Source organism: Salmo salar, chromosome ssa27 (genome assembly GCF_905237065.1).
Source record: "Salmo salar chromosome ssa27, Ssal_v3.1, whole genome shotgun sequence".
NCBI classification, from domain to species: Eukaryota; Metazoa; Chordata; class Actinopteri; order Salmoniformes; family Salmonidae; genus Salmo; species Salmo salar.
In genome coordinates this window covers 23,060,437-23,079,127 of record NC_059468.1, presented here as the reverse complement: position 1 = coordinate 23,079,127, position 18,691 = coordinate 23,060,437, and the positions used below count along the sequence as shown (strand labels likewise).

Below are 18,691 nucleotides of genomic sequence, written 5' to 3'. Positions count from 1 at the left end.
TAAGCTTGAGTTCATTTGCACACAAAATATTATACAATGATGGAAAGACCCGTGTGTTGTCCTTGTTAATGCAGACAGAAAAGAGCTCCAACTTCTTAATCATAGCCTCAATTTTGTCCCGCACATTGAATGTAGTTGCGGAGAGTCCCTGTAATCCTAGATTCAGATCATTCAGGCGATAAAAAACATCCCCCAGATAGGCCAGTCGTGTGAGAAACTCGTCATCATGCAAGCGGTCAGACAAGTGAAAATGATGGTCAGTAAAGAAAACTTTAAGCTCGTCTCTCAATTTAAAAAAACGTGTCAATACTTTGTCCCTTGATAACCAGCGCACTTCTGTATGTTGTAAAAGCATTACATGGTCACTGCCCATATCATTGCATAATGCAGAAAATACACAACAGTTCAGGGGCCTTGCTTTAACAAAGTTAACCATTTTCACTGTAGTGTCCAAAATATCTTTCAAGCTGTCAGGCATTCCCTTGGCAGCAAGAGCCTCTCGGTGGATGCTTCAGTGTTCCCCAGTGGCGTCAGGAGCAACTGCTTGCACGCGCGTTACCACTCCACTATGTCTCCCTGTCATGGCTTTTGTGCCATCAGTACAGATACCAACACATCTTGACCACCAAAGTCCATTTGATGTCACAAAGTTGTCCAGTACTTAAAAAATATCCTCTCCTGTTGTCCTGGTTTCCAGTGGTTTGCAGAAGAGGATGTCTTCCTTAATTGACCCCCCATAAACGTAACGAACATATACCAGGAGCTGTGCCAGGCCCGCCACGTCTGTTGACTCATCCATCTGTAACGCATATAATTTACTGGCTTGTATGCGAAGCAGTAATTGTTTCAAAACATCTCCTGCCATGTCACTGATGCGTCGTGAAACAGTGTTGTTTGATGAAAGCATTGCCTGTACAGTTTTTTTGTCCTTTTCCCCAAGCATTGTCCCAGCCATATTCACAGTAGCAGGAAGAATTAAGTCCTTAACAATAGTATGGGGCTTGCCTGTCCTAGCCAGTTGGTAGCTCACCATATAAGATGCTTCTAGACCCTTCTTATTAATGGCATCTGTTGCTTTTAGACATGTCTTACAACTCCGTTTTTTTTCCCGCTCAAAAAACTCCTGTGGCTTATTTTTCATATTGTCATGTTTCGTTTCTAAATGTCTGCACAAAAGTAAAGGTTTCCCGCGAGAGAGTAACGGTTAATGTGATTGGATGTAAATTATTTGACTAGTCTACCTGTATTTGACATTGTGTTATTTCCATGAATTTTATTTTTGGCAGTGAAACGAGGCTACTCAGGAGAGAAAAAAACCTCACAAATGTATAGCCCCATTCGAAAATATAAATGGACTGTTTGAAAATGTGAAAATAAAACCCCAAAGGTGAATATTTATTTGTTTAAATGTGAATCACATTTTTATTTGGTGTACACCTGACTGCATTGCACCCCAGTTTGGGAATAACTGTTGTAATCAATGCATTGGGAGACAGGGACTTGGTGTGGGTGAGGAGTCAGGCTGCAGTCTTTTGAACCATTTGGAGCTGATGGAGAGAGATCTGTGTCATTGGCATAGCATTGGAAGTCAAGGTTTAAGTGACGGAGGGTGTGACCAAGAGGGAGGATGTAGATGAAGAGTAAGGGAACCAGCACAGAGCCCTGGGGGGATACCCTGTTTAACTGCAGTGGAGTCTGAGGTGTAGCCATTGAGGGAGATGTAGTGGGTCTGTTTTGTGAAGTATGATTGTAGGCAGGAGCAGTCAGAGCAGATACACAGGTGATCCCTGCAAGGGTTAAACCCACGACTTGGGCATTGCTAGCACCGCTCCCCTTATCAACTGAGCCACATCTTACCTGACGACTCACCCCAAATTGAATTCCGCTGTTCTATTAAAGATTGCAACATACATTCAGCGATTGGATCATCTCTAACAAATCAAGAGTATCAAAATTGATAAGGTCGTCATGTGGCTCTTGGCTCTGGCCCAAACCGTCAGTTTCTGGGACCAATCAGAATATGTTCGCATTCTAGAAGTTGTAGGAGAAGGAGGCAAAACCAGACTCCTCGTGGAGAACATCAGTTTGGCTAGAGTGATGTGGATGGGTAGCCAGGCAAGAGCCACACTAACAGATTGTTAATACACACAAAAACAGAAGTCAGTCAGTAGTAGTTTATTTTTCCTTTAAGAAATACAAAATAAGAGTAAAACTAAATAGAAGCTTCTAGACTGTTGTTCCAGAAAAACAATGTGTTTTACACAACCAAAAATACCTACAGTAGAAGATGCTGAAATACTGTTCATCGCTAGAACCAGCGATAGACTTAGAACCAGGTTATCAACAATCACTTTGAAGCACGAGAATAGAATGATATAGCACTGGAAAAGGAAACAAATAGGAATGTAAAGAAATCAGGAAAGTCAAACACTGATGTGATTCCAGCTAAGGACCATTAGGTTAACTGGGATCAAAATGTCTGTGTCTCAAAATCACAGTGAGATCATAGAGTTTTGGGACACGCTTTCTTTCTTTACAATAATACAGTACTGCTGTGAATTTATTCCATTAAAAATGTAGCATTACTGAAAGAGCTGACTGACACAAAAAAAACATTTCAGGCTTTTAAATCTGCCTAGAAACAAATGCTAAGGAAAATAAACATTTTCTGAAACAAACCTTTTAGTCAAGTATGAATGGTACCAAGTTCAATACCGACATTCTTTAATTTTTTTTCTTTCTTACAAAACAGTAAAATCTATCTTCACAAATGTTCAAGTGCCTCAGAAATGTGCAACAAAAAGTGTTTAAAGACAATCAAGCTAAAATCAGAGAACTTTCAAATAAACCACATTTTTTAAACAAAATCTAGTCAAAGCCAAACAAACTTGGAAAGTTGTTCGTACTTTCTCTCCTCCATTCAACATTTCCTTTCAATTAAAACGACACAATGAAAAACTCAAAACTATTATATGCAGTTCTGATAGTCTTTTCTTGATATAAATCCCTTGATCAGATTAGCCTGTAAAGTCTAAATGCTGTAGGTTAAAGTTTGAAGAGTGTCACACACACACAGCCATGGAAGTGTTCAGTACAACCTTTTCCTGTTCCAAACCTTCCTGGTATTCCCAGAAAGAATATTAGATGGGAACGTCGGTCAGTATTCCTAGGAATGTGTCCAGACCTCATTGGCCCAGGTGTGGTTGTGTCGGAGCCAGCGGCGTGCGGTGTGCATGTCGACCGTGAACAGCTGTTCCTGACAGGAGTTGACCGCTGTATAGTGGACGGTCAGTTTAGGGTTGGGGACGATCGCTGCCGAGAGGAGGCGGCTGCCTGCCGCCAAGTACTCACTCTCACTGTCTCCTGTTCTGTAGAGGGAGAGAGAACCATTAGTATGTACAGTCAACTGCCAGTACTTTTAGTCTCCAGTCCTAAAGGAAAACGCATGTACGCACACACCTCTTGAGTGTGATGATGATGGACTGTGGTGTGCCTGTTGTGTTGAGGATGGTTGTAGCGTTGAGGGTGAGGACCATCTCAAAGGCCAGAGCTATCTCCATCTCCCCCAGGGAACAGGGAACGGACAGTGCTAGAGAGCCTGGCACGGACTTCACACCAGGGTAATAGCCTAGACACAGGGCCTCTGAAACACACACACACGTCACTCTCAAACTACAGTGTTTTCTAATAAAAAAATACCACTTATTTTTGATAGATAATAAAACAGTTATCTAGTGAGTAACAGACTCACGTTTGAAGAGAGCTCTAGCCCGTAGCCAGATGTTCTGCTTGCCCAGTTTGTGCAGCAGAGTGTGCAGAAGAGGAGGGTCCACAGCCAGGCTCTTAGACAACATGAAACCCAGCGTGTCTGAGGCCACAGTCACAGTCTGTCTGTCGACACATGACTTGAGGTGACCGTTGAACAGACAGCCGTATATGGAGATGTCTGCTAGGTCTGGGAGAGGGTCACACACGGTTGGTAACGTCATAAATAAAATGTGCAACGTACTGGTACCTCTTGGGCCAGATACACTACCGGTCAAAAGTTTTATAACACCTACTCATTCAAGGGTTTTTATTTTCTACATTGTAGAATAATAGTGAAGACATCAAAACCATGAAATAACACATGGAATCATGTAGTAACCAACAACAAAAAAGTGTTAAATCAAAATAGATTTTATATTTGAGATTCTTCAAAAGTAGCCACCCTTTGCCTTGATGACAGCTTTGCACACTTGGCATTCTCTCAACCAGCTTCATGAGGTAGTCACCTGGAATGCATTTCAATTAACAGGTGTGCCATGTTAAAAGTTAATTTGTGGAATTTATTTCCTTAATGCGTTTGAGCCGATCACTTGTGTTGTGACAAGGTAGGGGTGGTATACAGAAGATAGCCCTATTTGGTAAAAGACCAAGTAAGCAAAGAGAAAACGACAGTCCATTACTAAGACATGAACGTCAGTCAATATGAAACATTTCAAGAACTTTGAAAGTGCAGACGCAAAAACCATCAAGCGCTATGATGAAACTGGCTCTCATGAGGACCGCCACAGGAAAGGAAGAGCCAGAGTTACCTCTGCTGCAGAGGACAAGTTCATTAGTTACCAGCCTCAGAAATTACAGCCCAAATAAATGTGTCAGAGTTTAAGTAACAGACAACATCAACTGTTCAGAGGAGACGGTGTCAAATTGCTGCAAAGAAACCACTACTAAAGGACACCACTACTAAAGGACACCACTAAGAAGAGACTTGCTTGGTCCAAGAAACACGAGCAATGGACATTAGACCGGTGGATATTTTTCCTTTGGTCTAGAGTCCTAATAGGAGATTTTTGGTGCCAACTGCCAAAAAAGATGCGGTGTGGGTGAACGGATGATCTCTGCATGTGTATTTCCCCACCGTAAAGCATGGAGGAGGAGGTGTTATGGTGTGGGGGTGCTCTGCTTGTGACACTGATTTATTTAGAATTCAAGGCACACTTAACCAGCATGGCTACCACAGCATTCTGCAGCGATACACCATCCCATCTGGTTTGCTTTTAGTAGGACTATCATTTGTCAACAGGACAATGACCCAACACACCTCCAGCCTGTGTAAGGGCTATTTGACCAAGAAGGAGAGTGATGGAGTGCTGCATCAGATGACCTGGCCTCCACAATCACCCGACCCAACCCAATTGAGATATTTTGGGATGAGTTGGACAAGCAGCCAAGTGCTCAGCATATGTGGGAACTCCTTCAAGACTGTTGGAAAAGCATTCCAGGTGAAGCTGGTTGAGAGAATGCCAAGAGTGCAAAGCTGTCAAGGCAAAGGGTGGCTATTTGAAGAATGTCAAATATATTTTGATCTTTAAAACACTTATTTGGTTACTAGATGATTCCATGTGTGTTATTTCATACTTGATGTCTTCACTATTATTCTACAATGTAGAAAATAGTCAAAATAAAAACCCTTGAATGAGTAGGTGTTCTAAAACTTACCAGTGGTGTAGGTTGGTGAGACAGTTGGGGTGTGTGTGTGTGTGTACCTGCAGGTTCCTTAAGACCAGGCAGGTTAGTGAGGACCTCCAGTGTGTCTCTGTGGGATGTTATCTCAGCCAGTCGAACCAGAACCGTTGTCCTCTCCGCTACGTCCTCCACCGAACACGGCCACACACACGAACTCAGGAACCACTCGTTATCTACAAGACACACCAGAGGTCTGAAATATCAAACACACGCCTTGTTCCATCGCTTGAACCTTGGTTACCTGTGTGTGTGTTACATGTTTACCTCGGAGTGTGTTGAGTGCCCCCTCTACACTGTCGCTCCTGAGGAAGAGTTCTGTAGCTATTGTGATCAGGCGACAGCGAGAAGCTCCATCCTCGTTACCGAACAGTCCCTTCATAGTGGAGTAGTTTACCTTTAACCTGGATAACACATCCACCAGCCTCCGGCCCTTCAAACACAGAGAACACATACCACCTGCATCAGACTCGCATACACACCAATATTACAGATCACATCAGCTACACCAGCCTTTGATCCAGAGTGTGAGAGAGAAAAACACAGTTACCTTGGCCCATTGTTGTGTCTTGTGGTATCTGAACATCAGAGACACTCCTATTCTACCCAGGAAGCTCTTGATCAGACCATCATCCCAGTCCTCTGTCTCCTGGTACACTGGAACAGAGAAGACAACTAACTACTGAAGAAAAATATAAAAACGCAACAATTAACAATTTTACTGAGTTACAGTTCATAAGGAAAATCAGTCAATTGAAATCATTACATTAGGCCCTAATCTATGGATTTCACATGACTGGGAAGGGGCGCAGCCATGGGTTGGCATAGGCCCACCCATTGGGAGCCAGGCCCAGCCAATCAGAATAAGTTTTTCCCCACAAAGGGCTTTTTTACAGACAGAAATTCTCCTTAGTTTCATCAGCTGTCTGGGTAGCTGGTCTCAAGACAATCCCGCTGGTGAAGAAGCCAGATGTGGAGGTCCTGGGCTGGCGTGGTTACTCGTGGTCTGCGGTTGTGGGAGCAGTTCGACGTACTGGAAAATCTCTAAAACGACGTTGGAGGCAGCTTGTATAGAGAAATTAAGATTCAATTCTATGGAAACAGCTCTGGTAGACATTCCTGCAGTCAGCATGACAATTGCACGCACCCTCAAAACTTGAGACATCTGTGGCATTGTGCCGTGTTAAAATCGTACATTTTAAAGTGGCCTTTTATTGTCCCCAGCACAAGGTGCAACTGTGTAATGATCATGCTTTTTAATCAGCTTCTTGATATGCCACACCTGTCAGGTGGATGGATTATCTTCTATGCCAAATGTTCACTAACAGGGATGTAATGTTCACACCAAGTGGAGAAATCCATTTTTTGTGCATTTGGAACATTTCTGGGATGTTTTATTTCAGCGCATAAAACCAACACTGCATGTTGTGTTTATATTTTTGTTCAGTATAATATCATCCCAGTCCCAGGTCTCCTGGTACACTGGAACAGAGACAACAAACTAATACATCCTTATTCATTATCAATGCTCAAAGATCTGTCTCTGTAGTGTCTCACCTGTCTCAGTGAAGGAGGCGAAGGGCAGGGCCAGTCTGTCTTTGTCCCCCTCGAGCAGCGCTATGGCAACGCAGCCGCTGAAGTGCTGTAAGTCGATAAGGCTTCTGTGGGAGTGGCATATGGAGCGGAAGACAACACCCAACCTCCCCCAGTCCTCCTGCTGGGAACACAACTACAGGGAGGGAGGGAGGGGAAAGGAAGGAGAGAGAAGTGCCAAAATGATTACATTTAGATCAAACAAGCAACAGAACTAGGAGAGAGAAAAATACCTCACCTCCACGAGAGCATGGGCCAGACTCAGCGCTTCAGGAGTGGGCGCTTCAGTGTTCATCGACCTGGAGTGATGGACAAGTCAAACAGCCAATCAACCAACACCAATGACAAGATAAAACCTGGGCTGCGTTCAGTACGAAAAAACGATGTGCAATGTTAAAATCATCAGAAATGGTACTGTATGTCCAAGTTCAATAACAGTATGATTATATGGCGGCCTAGAGGTTGTATAATGCATGAGTTTTGCCATTTCTAAATGGCCACACCCATATTGATCAGCCTAGCATCCTGTCCAGAGGGTGTACTTGTACAACAAACGGTCTCATGCTACAGAAACAGGAGATCTTCGCCTATGAGCCGAAGGCTACTTAGTTTATATTGATCTTGCAACACCTCGCCACACCCCACCAAACATGCCTCAAAGGCTTTTGAAGAGCAGTGCACACCGTTTTGGGGAAACGTGGCGTTCAGTACAAACCATCACGCAACGTAGTATCAAACTGAACGCACCCATGGGTTTCTCAGCCAGTCCCAAAACAGGCTTGGGTTGCCAGGTACAGGACTGACCCGAAGGTGTGTGTAAGAGACTCACCTGTGGTTGCCAGGTTTAGTTGTGTAATTCTCAGGTGAGTCTGTTGGGTGGTATTGTGGCGACTGAAGGAACATGTGTAGGACACGCTCACATTGGTCCACATTTAACCCCAAGCCTGCATCCACCATCTGAACTCACACCATTTAGATCAGCAGTGTCACACTGTTTACTTAAAAGAAATAAAACTGACAAACAACAAGTCAGCGTCAGTGCACACACACCAGAGGAGGCTGGTGGGAGGAGCTATAGGAGGAAAGGCTCATTGTAATAGCTGGAATAAATGGAATGAAGTAAAACATGGTTTCTATACCTTTGATACCATTCAATTTATTCCATTCACACAATCCTCCACTGACAAGACAGACACATACACCTTAGTACCTTAGAGGTGAGTTGAATGAGTTCAGGTAAGATGGATTGGTCTTTCTCCCCCACATAGTCGAACAGAGCCAGGAGAAAGGCTGGACTGGGCTAGATGGGGGAGAGGGACAGTCAAATAATACCCGTTTGCTTTGCTGACCACTAGGGGTGTAACGGTACACGTATTCGTACTGAACCGTTCCCGCACGGGGACCTTGGTTCGCACACGAATGAATATATAAAAACAATCTACTAAAACACTAGGCCTATAGGCTATGCCTACGCTGCATTGTGTGCCATTGCCTCAAGTAACTGAGCTGAAAAACATTTGTAGGGCATTCTGTTAAAACGAGAGCCTATAGCACATAATATAAATGATCATCTTAACTGGCACATTCCTTTTGTGAAGCGCTGCCGGGAACTAGTACTGTACCTCCATCATAGTTTAAATCTCCAGTTTGGGAACATTGTGGCTTCACAGTAGATTACAACGGCCATGGACAGAGAGTTGCTGATAAAACGGTAACAGTATGTCACCACTGCTCAACGCAACTAGCCTATGCAGAGTGGCGCGTGTAGATTGTCGGCCAATCACAAGTAATCAAAACGGCACTATAGTCAGAGCCTCCGCGTGCGGCAAAGCAAGTAAAGAGATTACGTAATCAAAGGAAATTGTTGACTTACATGAAACTATTACGCTACAAATGACCAAGAGTCAACAGGTAGGCTGCTACTTAATCTAAATGGAGGTGTTATTTGTAACTGTAGGACAGGGAGAAAGCACATGCAGCCACAATTAGCCTAGCTAGCTAAATTAGCCAACTTGCTTTCTCAGTTTGATGCAGCACAGACAGGTACTACTTAATCATATTGGATGATAAATAAGCTCAAAGTTATTTTACTAGCGTGACTCAGCTTGGTTGGTTGCTCTCCCTCCTCCTCGCTCCCTGTGTCACTCACAGTACACACACAGCAAGGCCCCTCCGTCGCCTGCTACAGAGCTTCTCCCTCTCACATTACCACCTCTGGTTATTAGAGTAGCTTACAAATGTACTGGATCCGACCAGGTCTATGCAGAACTGGCCTAGTTGTCCTCGGGTCTTTTCGGAACGGGACTCTATCATTTTTATTTATTTATGCATATTGGGTCCAGGTGGGAAATCCCCAGGTCCATGAAAACCTCTACTTGAGAGGCCCAACATAATAATCCCTGTCACAACAGACAATCAAATCAAACTTCGCCACATGCTCCAAATACAAGAGGTGTGGACTTTACTGTGAAATGCTTACTTACGAGCCCTTTTCCAACAATGCAGAGTTAAAAAGTAAGAAAAAATATTTTTTCCCCCTTTTACAGAAATAGTAACACAAAATTACAATGAGGCTATATACAAGGAGTACCGGCATCGAGTCAATGTGCAGGGGTACGAGGTAGTTGAGGTAATATGTAAATGTAGGTAGGGGTAAAAGTGACTACGCAATCAGGATAGATAATAAACAGAGTAGCAGCAGTGTATGTGTGTTCGTACCAGTATGTTGTGGGCAGTGCTGACGTGCAGCACCGTGATGATGTCAGACAGAAAGCCAGCTTTGAGCAGAGCGGCCAGGAGAGAATTCAGGACCAGCGGGGTGTGGTAGACACCTGGAGGACTGGACTGGTAGTACGACGTAAACACGGACACTGAAGGGAGAGATGGACGTGTGAAAGGAGAGAGAGAAGGGACACGGACCGTAAGCAGGAGAGTGAAGCGTGTCAAAGAACGATCCATCTGTGTTGTTCATGCATCTACCTCAGTCAGATATGTCTGAGGAGCAATCAGCACTACAATTTAATCAAAACACACACTAACCTGCCCTCTGCAGACAGACAGGGTTGGAAGACCTGACGAACCTCAGCACCGTCTCCACACAAAACTAGAAGAAAATAAAACGCATGAAATAGTAAAGACATAACACTCAATCTTCACATGGAAAGAATTCACAAGTCAACCAATAGACACCATCATATCCATTAATCCTTCCACTTGGTATGAACATTACTATCAAAGCTCGAGTTCTTAACCACAAGCAGAGGGTGCTCTTACATCAGCAGTGCTACCAATTTGGACTACAGCTCAATTTATTTTCCATAGCTAAATGTTTTTGCTACGGTGCACCCTAATGAAGAGGACCCAGGTGATTGTTGGAGGCAGTAGCAGCCTACCCTCTCGTCTCCTCTCTTGGGCACATGGAGGAACCAACAGGTCTTATGGAAACAGTCCGACATGCTGAAATAGTACTTGCAATACTGAGGGAGAGAGGGAGTGGAGGAGAGGAGGGAGGAAGAGAACGGAGGAGAGAAGGAGGGAATGGAGGAGAGAGGGAATTCATCAAATCTGGTTTTTTTAATTTTTTATTTATGGATAACTAGGACAATTCATAAAAGTATATTTGTATAAAGACAAATATGAGAAGTAGTTTTATTATGAGAGGTAGTTACACTGTCAAAGTGTCTTTGAGGGCCGGTGTCTGCTGCCGCTGGGTCTTTACATGAGGTTGTATATCCTGTGGAACACACGAGTCAGTTCTCTCTGCTTTCTTAACGGCTTCACATCAAAGCTGTACAGATACAAGTTTTCATTATGTATTCCCCCTCACCGTTGCACCAGGAGTCTCCAGTCATCAGATAAGGCAGTGTGCTCTTAAATGAGTTCAGAGACTGGATGGCCTGGGCCCTGCAACACAACTTAATCATCATTCTCCTCTGAACCATCATCGCCACCACTACCCTTCTCAACCATCATCACCTCTCTGATAGAAGTGCAGTGGTATGAAAGGAATGAAGTCTTGATGAACAGTACCATTGCAGAAAGAGCAGTAGAGGTGTAGTGTTGGTCTGAGTAGGCCTACATGGTGTATTGTGTGAGTCAGGGTAACAGTCAGATACCTCTCAGAGATCTCTGCCTTCATAGGGCTGTAGTTGTAGTCAGTTCCACCCTGCTCAAACACACAATACAGCAATGTCACAATTGAACTTATTCAAAAGCAGTTTGTTTCCTGAATTGACCACAATCATGGGTTATGCTATGAGCACCTCTCCCTCTGCATACATAGATAGATCTGTAAATTGTAGATCCTCACCGTACTGCAAGTCAGCTTATACTACATATTCTGTATGCTGACTATGTCTAATCTGTTAGTACAATGTCTATTGCTGGTAGCACCTATTCACTGAGTCAAATTCTGGGTATTGGTAAATGTACTTGGTGAATATGAGGTGACCTGGTCTGGATGTAATGCGTGGACAGTAGGGGGCCAGCTGTTGCTGTGGACCAGGGCAGGCTTAGGGTTGGAGCTGGCTACAGGTCTCCAAGATCGTCCTGCACTCTCCTCATCTAAACACAACACACACATTACAACAGGTTTACACTATCATCTCATATTAAAAGGTTTGACCGACAAAAAGAGATTTAGCAGAATTTCACACTAGTTGGTTTTCAGTCTTTCCATAGTTTATATTGTGACTGTGTGTGTACACCTTTAAAGTGGATAATTCTTCTCTGGTCGGTCTTAGAACCAGGAGGCCCATCTGTTCCCGTGGTGGAGCTATAAGACAAAACAGAGAGAGTGCATTTTCAAAGTCCTGTATAAGAGGTAGCTAACAAAGTCAAACTTAAAACGATCATACCTTTTCTCAGTGGCCCATGAGGGACCTGCACCCGTGAGTAGTAGGGCTCTCCCTGCCCCAATGGTGGTCCTGGTTCTAGGGTCCCTTCGTCCCCTGGTTGACCCCCGCATGGGGTCACGGTCCTGAGGCATGCTGCCAAACAGCTCTGGGTCATCCAGGAGAACATCCACAAGCAAGATGTCCTGCTCGTAGGCTGTGAACTCATCCAAGAGGTCAGCTTTGGAGTCACTAGCCAGCTTGACCTTTGACCCTGCCCTGACTTCTACTTCCTGGTGTTGAGTGTGTGACCCGGAAGAGGGAGGAGTGCCGGCTTCCTGGTTCTCAGACGTGACCTTAGTACAGGAGGTGGACTGATTAAGGTGATCGACATCTTCATCAGTACAGGGCTGGGTTCTAACAGGCTCTAGTGTCCCATCTCCAGACGACTGCGATTGCCCCTCTTCACCGCATGTACCATCATCTTCATCAGTGGAGGTTGCCTGGGCCTGTGCTCCAACACCTACTGCAGTGGACAACTTCTCTTTCTGATCTACAAAGTCATCGTCCTCTTCTGAGTAGCTCTGCGTCTGCAGCATTAGGCGTGTTATGCACAGCATTGGTGTTTGACCTCCAAGAATCCCAGGGGCGTGGTTACTGATCGTGGCCACCACAGCCTCTCCCTCTTTGGGCTTGCCGAGCAACGAGCCCCCCTGTGTGCTCTTCTGCTCTGGACGCTGCTGCTCCTGCTTCTCTGGACTGGAGGACTCACTGCCTGGTAAAACCAAAACCTTCAGTTCTCCACTCGCAGCCGCCTCTCCTTTCATTTCATCTCCCTCTCTTCTCTGTACCTCTACTCCCTCTGCCTTTCTTTTTTCTTGAGACAGAAGTGAGGAGCTGGATGAGAGAAAGGAGGATTCAGCTGAAAGACAGGAGAAACCTGGTGGAAGAGGGGATGACTCTGCTGAGTGAAAGGAGTCTGAGTGAGACGTGTCTGTCTTACTGTCCACAGCTGACGGGAAGGAGGTTGCATTGAACATAGCCTCACCTTCATCCTTCCTCCGAGGGGAGGAGGAGGGAGTAGGAGAGGAGGGTGGTGGGGATGTCTCTATGTTTTGGGATGCAGATGAGAACAGCAGAAAGGCGGCGGTGGCTGTGTCTATGTCACTACCGAGGCCTATAGGAGGGGAGGTGGAGGCTGTCTCACCGCCGCCACTGACTTTAGGTGGAGGGAAGGTTGAGACAGAGTCCGTTTTGGGTGGAGAGAGGCAAGAAACGGTGTCTGTGTCAGTTTGAGAAAGGCTGGAGGAAACTGAAAGAACTGTATCAGTTTCACTGTGGTTTTTGGGTGGGGTGAAGAGGGTGGAGATGGTGGGAGCTTTAGGTGGAGGGGAGATGGAAGCTTTGTTGCGATAGAGACCCCTAGTTCTGAGTTGGGACTGTGGCTTCTTGTGACACAGGGGGTGGGATGGGTACACCTTTCTTGAAGTGTCAGGACAGAGTGAACACTGGGTCACGCTCTCATCCTCTTCTCCTCCTCCTATTCCACTGCTCATGTCTTTCTCTTCCATCATGTTTCCCTCGTCTCCATCTCCCTTCATCCCATTCCTATGAGCATAGACCTGGTAGCTTGTCTGTGGAGTGTATTCAGAGAGTGTACAGTGAGAGGGGAGAACTCGGGTTCTCTCAGCCCTCACCAGTGAGTCTCCATTTTCGTTCACCAAGGCTCCATTAACACAGCCCACAGCTGATGACTCAGACTCCGCTGGGGGTGTCAGTGTTCCATTAGCGTTGAGCACTGATGATGTCACAGAGAGTGACTGTGCAGAATCAGGTTTGGGGAAGGGCCAGGAGAGGTAGGTGCGTGCACAGGACAGGTGCAGCCTCTTCATGTAGGCCACCACTCTACGACAGGAGAACAGGTCTTGGTCCTCAGTGTCAGAGGGGGGGTCTACTCCCACTCCGTCCTCCGTGGACCAGGGAGACAGCGTCCCGTTGGCAGGGGACTCCAGAGACTTGTCACCTCCCCCGGGCCCTCCCCTCCAGCCTCCATCCTGCGTCACCGAGTGGTGTGATCTCACAGGAGCATCTGTAGCGTTGCTATGACTACAACTGACATGACTTGTGTGTAAATGCGGCGGGACATCACATGGCATCTCAGACCACGTCCCACTGTCTTCGAGGGAAGCCATAGCTATCCCAGGATCCAGTTCTGGTTCACTTGGACTAGATTGTTTTTGCTCCATTATGTCTCTGTGGACATAACCCAATTTCATCCGCTTAGCGACTGGCTTTCCTGTTTCTACGTCATCCCTTCCTGTTCCAGAGTCTTCAAGAACGCCTCTGTCATGCGTTCCAGCCCCGCTTGACCCCCTGCTCACCTGCTGCTTACCTAGTGAGAGACAAGCAAAACCATTGGTGGAGGCTTCAGACATCCTGCCCTCCGAGGCAGCGAGAGATGCAGAACGATTTGACTCAGTCAATCCGTGCTCCCCCGTGTGCATGCACTGATGAATTTCAGTCGGCGTCAGAAGCTGACCACTCTTCCCACACTGAGAAGAGTGATGCGACTTCTTTCTACTAAGGCACTCCCCGGTCGTCTCACTCCCATGGCTCCCTCCGCTGCAACAACTAGGCCCTAACAGACTAACTTCTCTCCGATAGTCCCACTTGAAACAATGCACTACTTTGGAAGTCAGGAGCTGGGCCGGCAGCAGGCAGGAAAAGCCCCCAACCGAGACGTCACATACTTGAGCTACATCGCAGAGCTTGACCTTGGGGTACCTCCCTATCCAGATCACCAGCTTCTTGGGGGCCTTAATGGTGGAGGTGAAATTCTTCCTGGTTTTAACCCTGACCATAGGCTGCTCAAGCCCTACTATTCTGCTGAGGACGCTGGCCCTGCCTCTGCCTGTCACTCCAACTGGCTCAACCCTGGTCAGCTTCCTTCTCTTAGGGGGCGTGTATTTAATTTCTCCACACAAGGCGCAGCACAAGGTTTTGACCACTCTCCTGACTGACCGCTGTGGACAGGATGGCGAGCTGATGGGGGGTTTGGGGCGATGGCGTGTAACAATGGGACTCCTATCAATATCTGGAAGCGGAGATGAACACCGTCAGTTGAAGTTATTCTAACTATGGATGCATCTCAATAGTTTCAACTGGCTTCATCTCCGTCATTTAACCTCACTAGAATATTTAGAATAGTGGACGCCTACCAGGAAAAGGCCTACACTTGTCCATTTTTTTTTTTTTTTTTAACATCAGTGCAGATGAAGGGAAGGAGATGGGGGGGAGGAAATGAGGGAAGAAAAGGATACGAGGAAGTCAATTACCACTATTGAGATGCAACCTATAAACTAAGTAGTCTGAAAATGCATCTAGTTCAACCAATGGCATATAAACCCTGGATTGCTGATGCTATGTATTAGCCATTGAGAGGCTTTAAAGTAACCAGTTGGCCATATTGGCACTCTCCGGGAGAAGCAGTCCTCCATAGGAATGAATGGAACTATATTATTTCAATTAAATGTTTCAAGGTCAAAATTCCATGTATTAAGTATTTCTGTTGTAGTGGGGACAGTAACATTAGTACTCTAAAAAAAAATTATAACTTTTGTTTTTATGTTTAGCTCACATATAATTTTAAAGTATGCATTAAGGTGTAATAGAATAAACGTGTCAAAAACGTAGACATTGTAGAGTTGTGCCAAGATGGCTGCGCGGTGGCTTCAATACAGCGCCCCCTGTCAGTCATCCAGGATTTATACACAGACTTCAACTCATTTTACCATAAATAACGTGGAGATTAATTGGAATCTAGCGTACATCAGTTACAATCAATTGAAATCATGCTCAAACGTCATAAATGTTAACTAGATCGCTTTTCATGGGTTGATAAAAGCTGAATTACCCCTACAGACTTCTGAAATGCATTAATACAAATTCATGCAACGTTAAAGCTCTCTAGCCAGTTAGCCATGTGAAATAAATGCCTGCTAGTCATCAACGGTCTCCTGGCAAGCAAGAAATGCAGACTGCGTGGAGCACAGCATTCATAACGTAATTTTGGTCGACAAGGTAACAGACAATTCAGAAGCAACAGCTAACTGAGCTTGCCTCAACGGTGACGTTTCATTCATTGCCACGTTGCTGCAAGTGGAGTTAGCGCCAGAGTGAACGGTACTGATTACAAGCCAGCTAGCTAGCTTAAATGCTAGTGGGCTAGCTAGCTATACCTAGCATGTTGAGGCAGGCTAGCTTGCATACGAAACCAGTCTATCACATTATCAATGCAGTGCTCCATTCAATACAATTGTAAAAAATAAAATGTATCTTACTTGAAATCCCAATAAGTAGGGGGAATGCCCTTTTTACGGCGTGGCCAGCATCCCCTTCGGTAGATTCTGCACCTGCACTTGTAGCGGACGTTGCAGATCGTAAGTTCTCAACTTCAAACTTTCCTTCCCTCCCTTGCGCTTTCGCAAGTTTCAAAGCAGCACTCACCCGGTTATTTGCGGCAATATTGGTTCTTTTTGGTGACTGAGCTGGAGACTGCTTGTCTGACTCTAAACAAGAGACGTTCCTCTTGCGCTCTATTGATCGTGTTCTTCTCAGCACAGATTTTCTAGTTCTCTTGGCCAATGTCCCGCACGCTCTCACTCTGGACTTCACCGATAGATCGCTCTCTATGTAATAAGAAACGTGCCTAGAGTTTTTACCCTTGGAAATTACTTGGTTAAAAGTATTGATTTTGTCAGTCAGTTCGTTGGAGCCCTCACTGCCAAAGGACACCGCGAACTGCAGCCTGCAACATAATTCTTTCTTATGCCCCGCTGTCACCCCAATCCGCCTAGTTGCAGATTTACTTCTTGTGTGAGGTCCCCCAACTTTAGCCTGGACATATTTGTTTCTACTATATGGCCCATCTACTTTAACCTCAAAGTCATTCCCAGTGCTCAAATACCCATTGTATTTAAAATAATTTATGTTGGACAGCTCCATACCTTCACATTCAGTCAATGGTGGTGACCTCTGTTCCCAACTGTCTGCTGGCACCGCAGTTGTTTTTCCGACAGCTGTCTCACTCGCAAGGTTCCCCTTTTCTGTCCTCAAGTATGGGGGGAAATCATCATTTTCGGATTTCAAAACGGAGGATTCAGTGTTCCCCATAACAGAATCATCCTTCGTTTTCACTCCGCTGTTTTCCTCGTTTTGTGAAGAGCATTCCAGAGTTTTCCTGACGCGGTTAGGATCGCCATGTGTCTCGCCGGTTGGCGAGTACAACACTTTGAATGGCCGTCTCCGTCTGGGCACGCTTGGCAGTCCATTACTGCCTTCAACTTTCAGCACGCTTCGATTTAATTTGACCCTCCTCGTAGATGGGAGCATGGTCGCATTTCAGAGCTGTTTTATCAGCGAACACGAAAAATATTTAATTTGAACCGTTTTTTCTTTACTTTTTTCTGTCAATGCGTTATTAGTTTGATCAACCTTGGTGAAAAAAATCTGTTCAAAAGCTAACTTTGAAAGAAAAAAATGTAAACCAAAAGTGGCACTTCCCACGAATAAAATAAACTTAAGTTTAACTTAGGCCACGGGAAATACAATGCATGGGCTATAAGCATTTTGTCGGATGATAAATAAATAACACAAATGTCAAATTCAGACTAGCTGGCTAATAGGCGAAAATCGCTCGATTCAATTTCGATGCAAATTCAGAATTAGTAAGGCTAAGTGATAAGAATGTCACCGAAATTAGTAGCCCTACACGTTTTGTTTACACAACTTATTGTTAGAAACAACTGTGGTTTTAAACGTTGTCGTTAATTGAAAACGTTGTGTCGAGCCTGTCCAGGCTAGCTCTCCCTGCCTCCTTCCCATTTAAATCACACCTGGTGAGGCTATCCGACTGGGCATGCGCAGAGCCACGAACGTCCGACCGCTCGAATTTCATTTGTTGTCAAACTTAACATCCATTTTCTTAGATACTGTATCTTAGGCTACGTTTTTCATTTAGTCTATAGTATCAGAGAAAGTCAAACATAATGAATAATTCAACATATAGGCTATGAGTTTGAATGCTGAGCATGATCCCATTCTTGTTGATCCCAAAAGTTGTCGATGGATGCAGGTTAGAGCCCCAAACCAGAGAAGCTACTAGAACTATGCCTTATACACCTCACATAGATTACATGGCTACAGATACAAAATGGACACAACACAGGACTAAAATTCAATACATCTTTATTGTCCATGAAAGGCAGTTGACAAGATCATTGGAAAACATAAAAATAGCACTATGCCGAGATCTGTATATAATGACGAGATGCTCATGTCTCCGCCATAACAATACTTAGATTTTTGACAGATTTTGGCGAGAGCTAAACTTCTCGCTTCGGCTCTTCCTCTCTGTACTAGGATATCAGAAGCAGACAATTACATTCTTTAATCATTATGTCAAATCAAACTGTATTGGCCACGTGCACAGGGTACAGTGAAATGCTTGTTTGCTAACTTTCCTTAACAATGCAGTACAATAACAATATCAATACAAAAGTGCCAAAATTACAAGTAGTAATAAAAAGTAGAAGAAAAAAGAGTAATAAAAACAATTATGAGAAGTATGTAGGCTACATAATACAATATATACAGTAGCCTATGATTGAGATAAAAATAAAGACGGTTTAATACAAGTAGTAAAGTGAGTAAAGGGACTTGGTATAGCAGTTTAAATAAATAGTAATAATAAGTTGTAA

The 18,691-nt window shown here is 44.7% G+C and overlaps 1 protein-coding gene across 8 annotated transcripts; it reads right to left on the bottom strand.

Moving 5' to 3' along the window:
• Positions 1-2,160: 2,160 nt before the first annotated feature.
• On the bottom strand, positions 2,161-17,834 carry topaz1 (testis and ovary specific TOPAZ 1). Of its 8 annotated transcripts, none has more exons than XM_014178192.2 (21): positions 16,440-17,826; positions 16,274-16,345; positions 11,958-15,027; positions 11,808-11,875; positions 11,552-11,664; positions 11,217-11,266; positions 10,928-11,004; positions 10,770-10,834; positions 10,494-10,577; positions 10,141-10,204; positions 9,820-9,971; positions 8,312-8,401; positions 7,931-8,058; positions 7,340-7,400; positions 7,066-7,237; positions 6,059-6,165; positions 5,776-5,941; positions 5,532-5,684; positions 3,752-3,955; positions 3,460-3,643; positions 2,161-3,368 (listed from the first exon to the last, which is right to left on the bottom strand). In XM_014178192.2, the coding sequence occupies exons 3-21, from the start codon at positions 14,792-14,794 to the stop codon at positions 3,167-3,169; spliced, it is 4,977 nt and encodes a 1,658-aa protein (XP_014033667.2). In that variant the 5' UTR covers positions 14,795-15,027; positions 16,274-16,345; positions 16,440-17,826; the 3' UTR covers positions 2,161-3,166. The 8 variants fall into 8 exon arrangements, 7 of the variants coding, with proteins under 7 accessions (XP_014033667.2, XP_014033663.2, XP_014033662.2 ...); XM_014178188.2 differs by having other exon boundaries at positions 16,274-16,621; positions 16,940-17,826; XM_014178187.2 differs by having other exon boundaries at positions 7,931-7,992; positions 16,274-17,827.
• Between the last annotated feature and the right edge of the window lie 857 nt (positions 17,835-18,691).

Bases quoted from the DNA above. Each gene is read 5' to 3' on its own strand.
- topaz1 (XM_014178186.2), bottom strand. From the start codon at position 17,324: ATGCTCCCATCTACGAGGAGGGTCAAATTAAATCGAAGCGTGCTGAAA. The intron at 8,059-8,311 runs GTACTAAGGTGT...GTGTGAGTTCAG, and splicing joins TCATTCAACTCACCTCTAAG to ATGGTGGATGCAGGCTTGGG. The intron at 3,369-3,459 runs GTGTGTGCGTAC...CTCCCTCTACAG, and splicing joins ATCATCATCACACTCAAGAG to AACAGGAGACAGTGAGAGTG.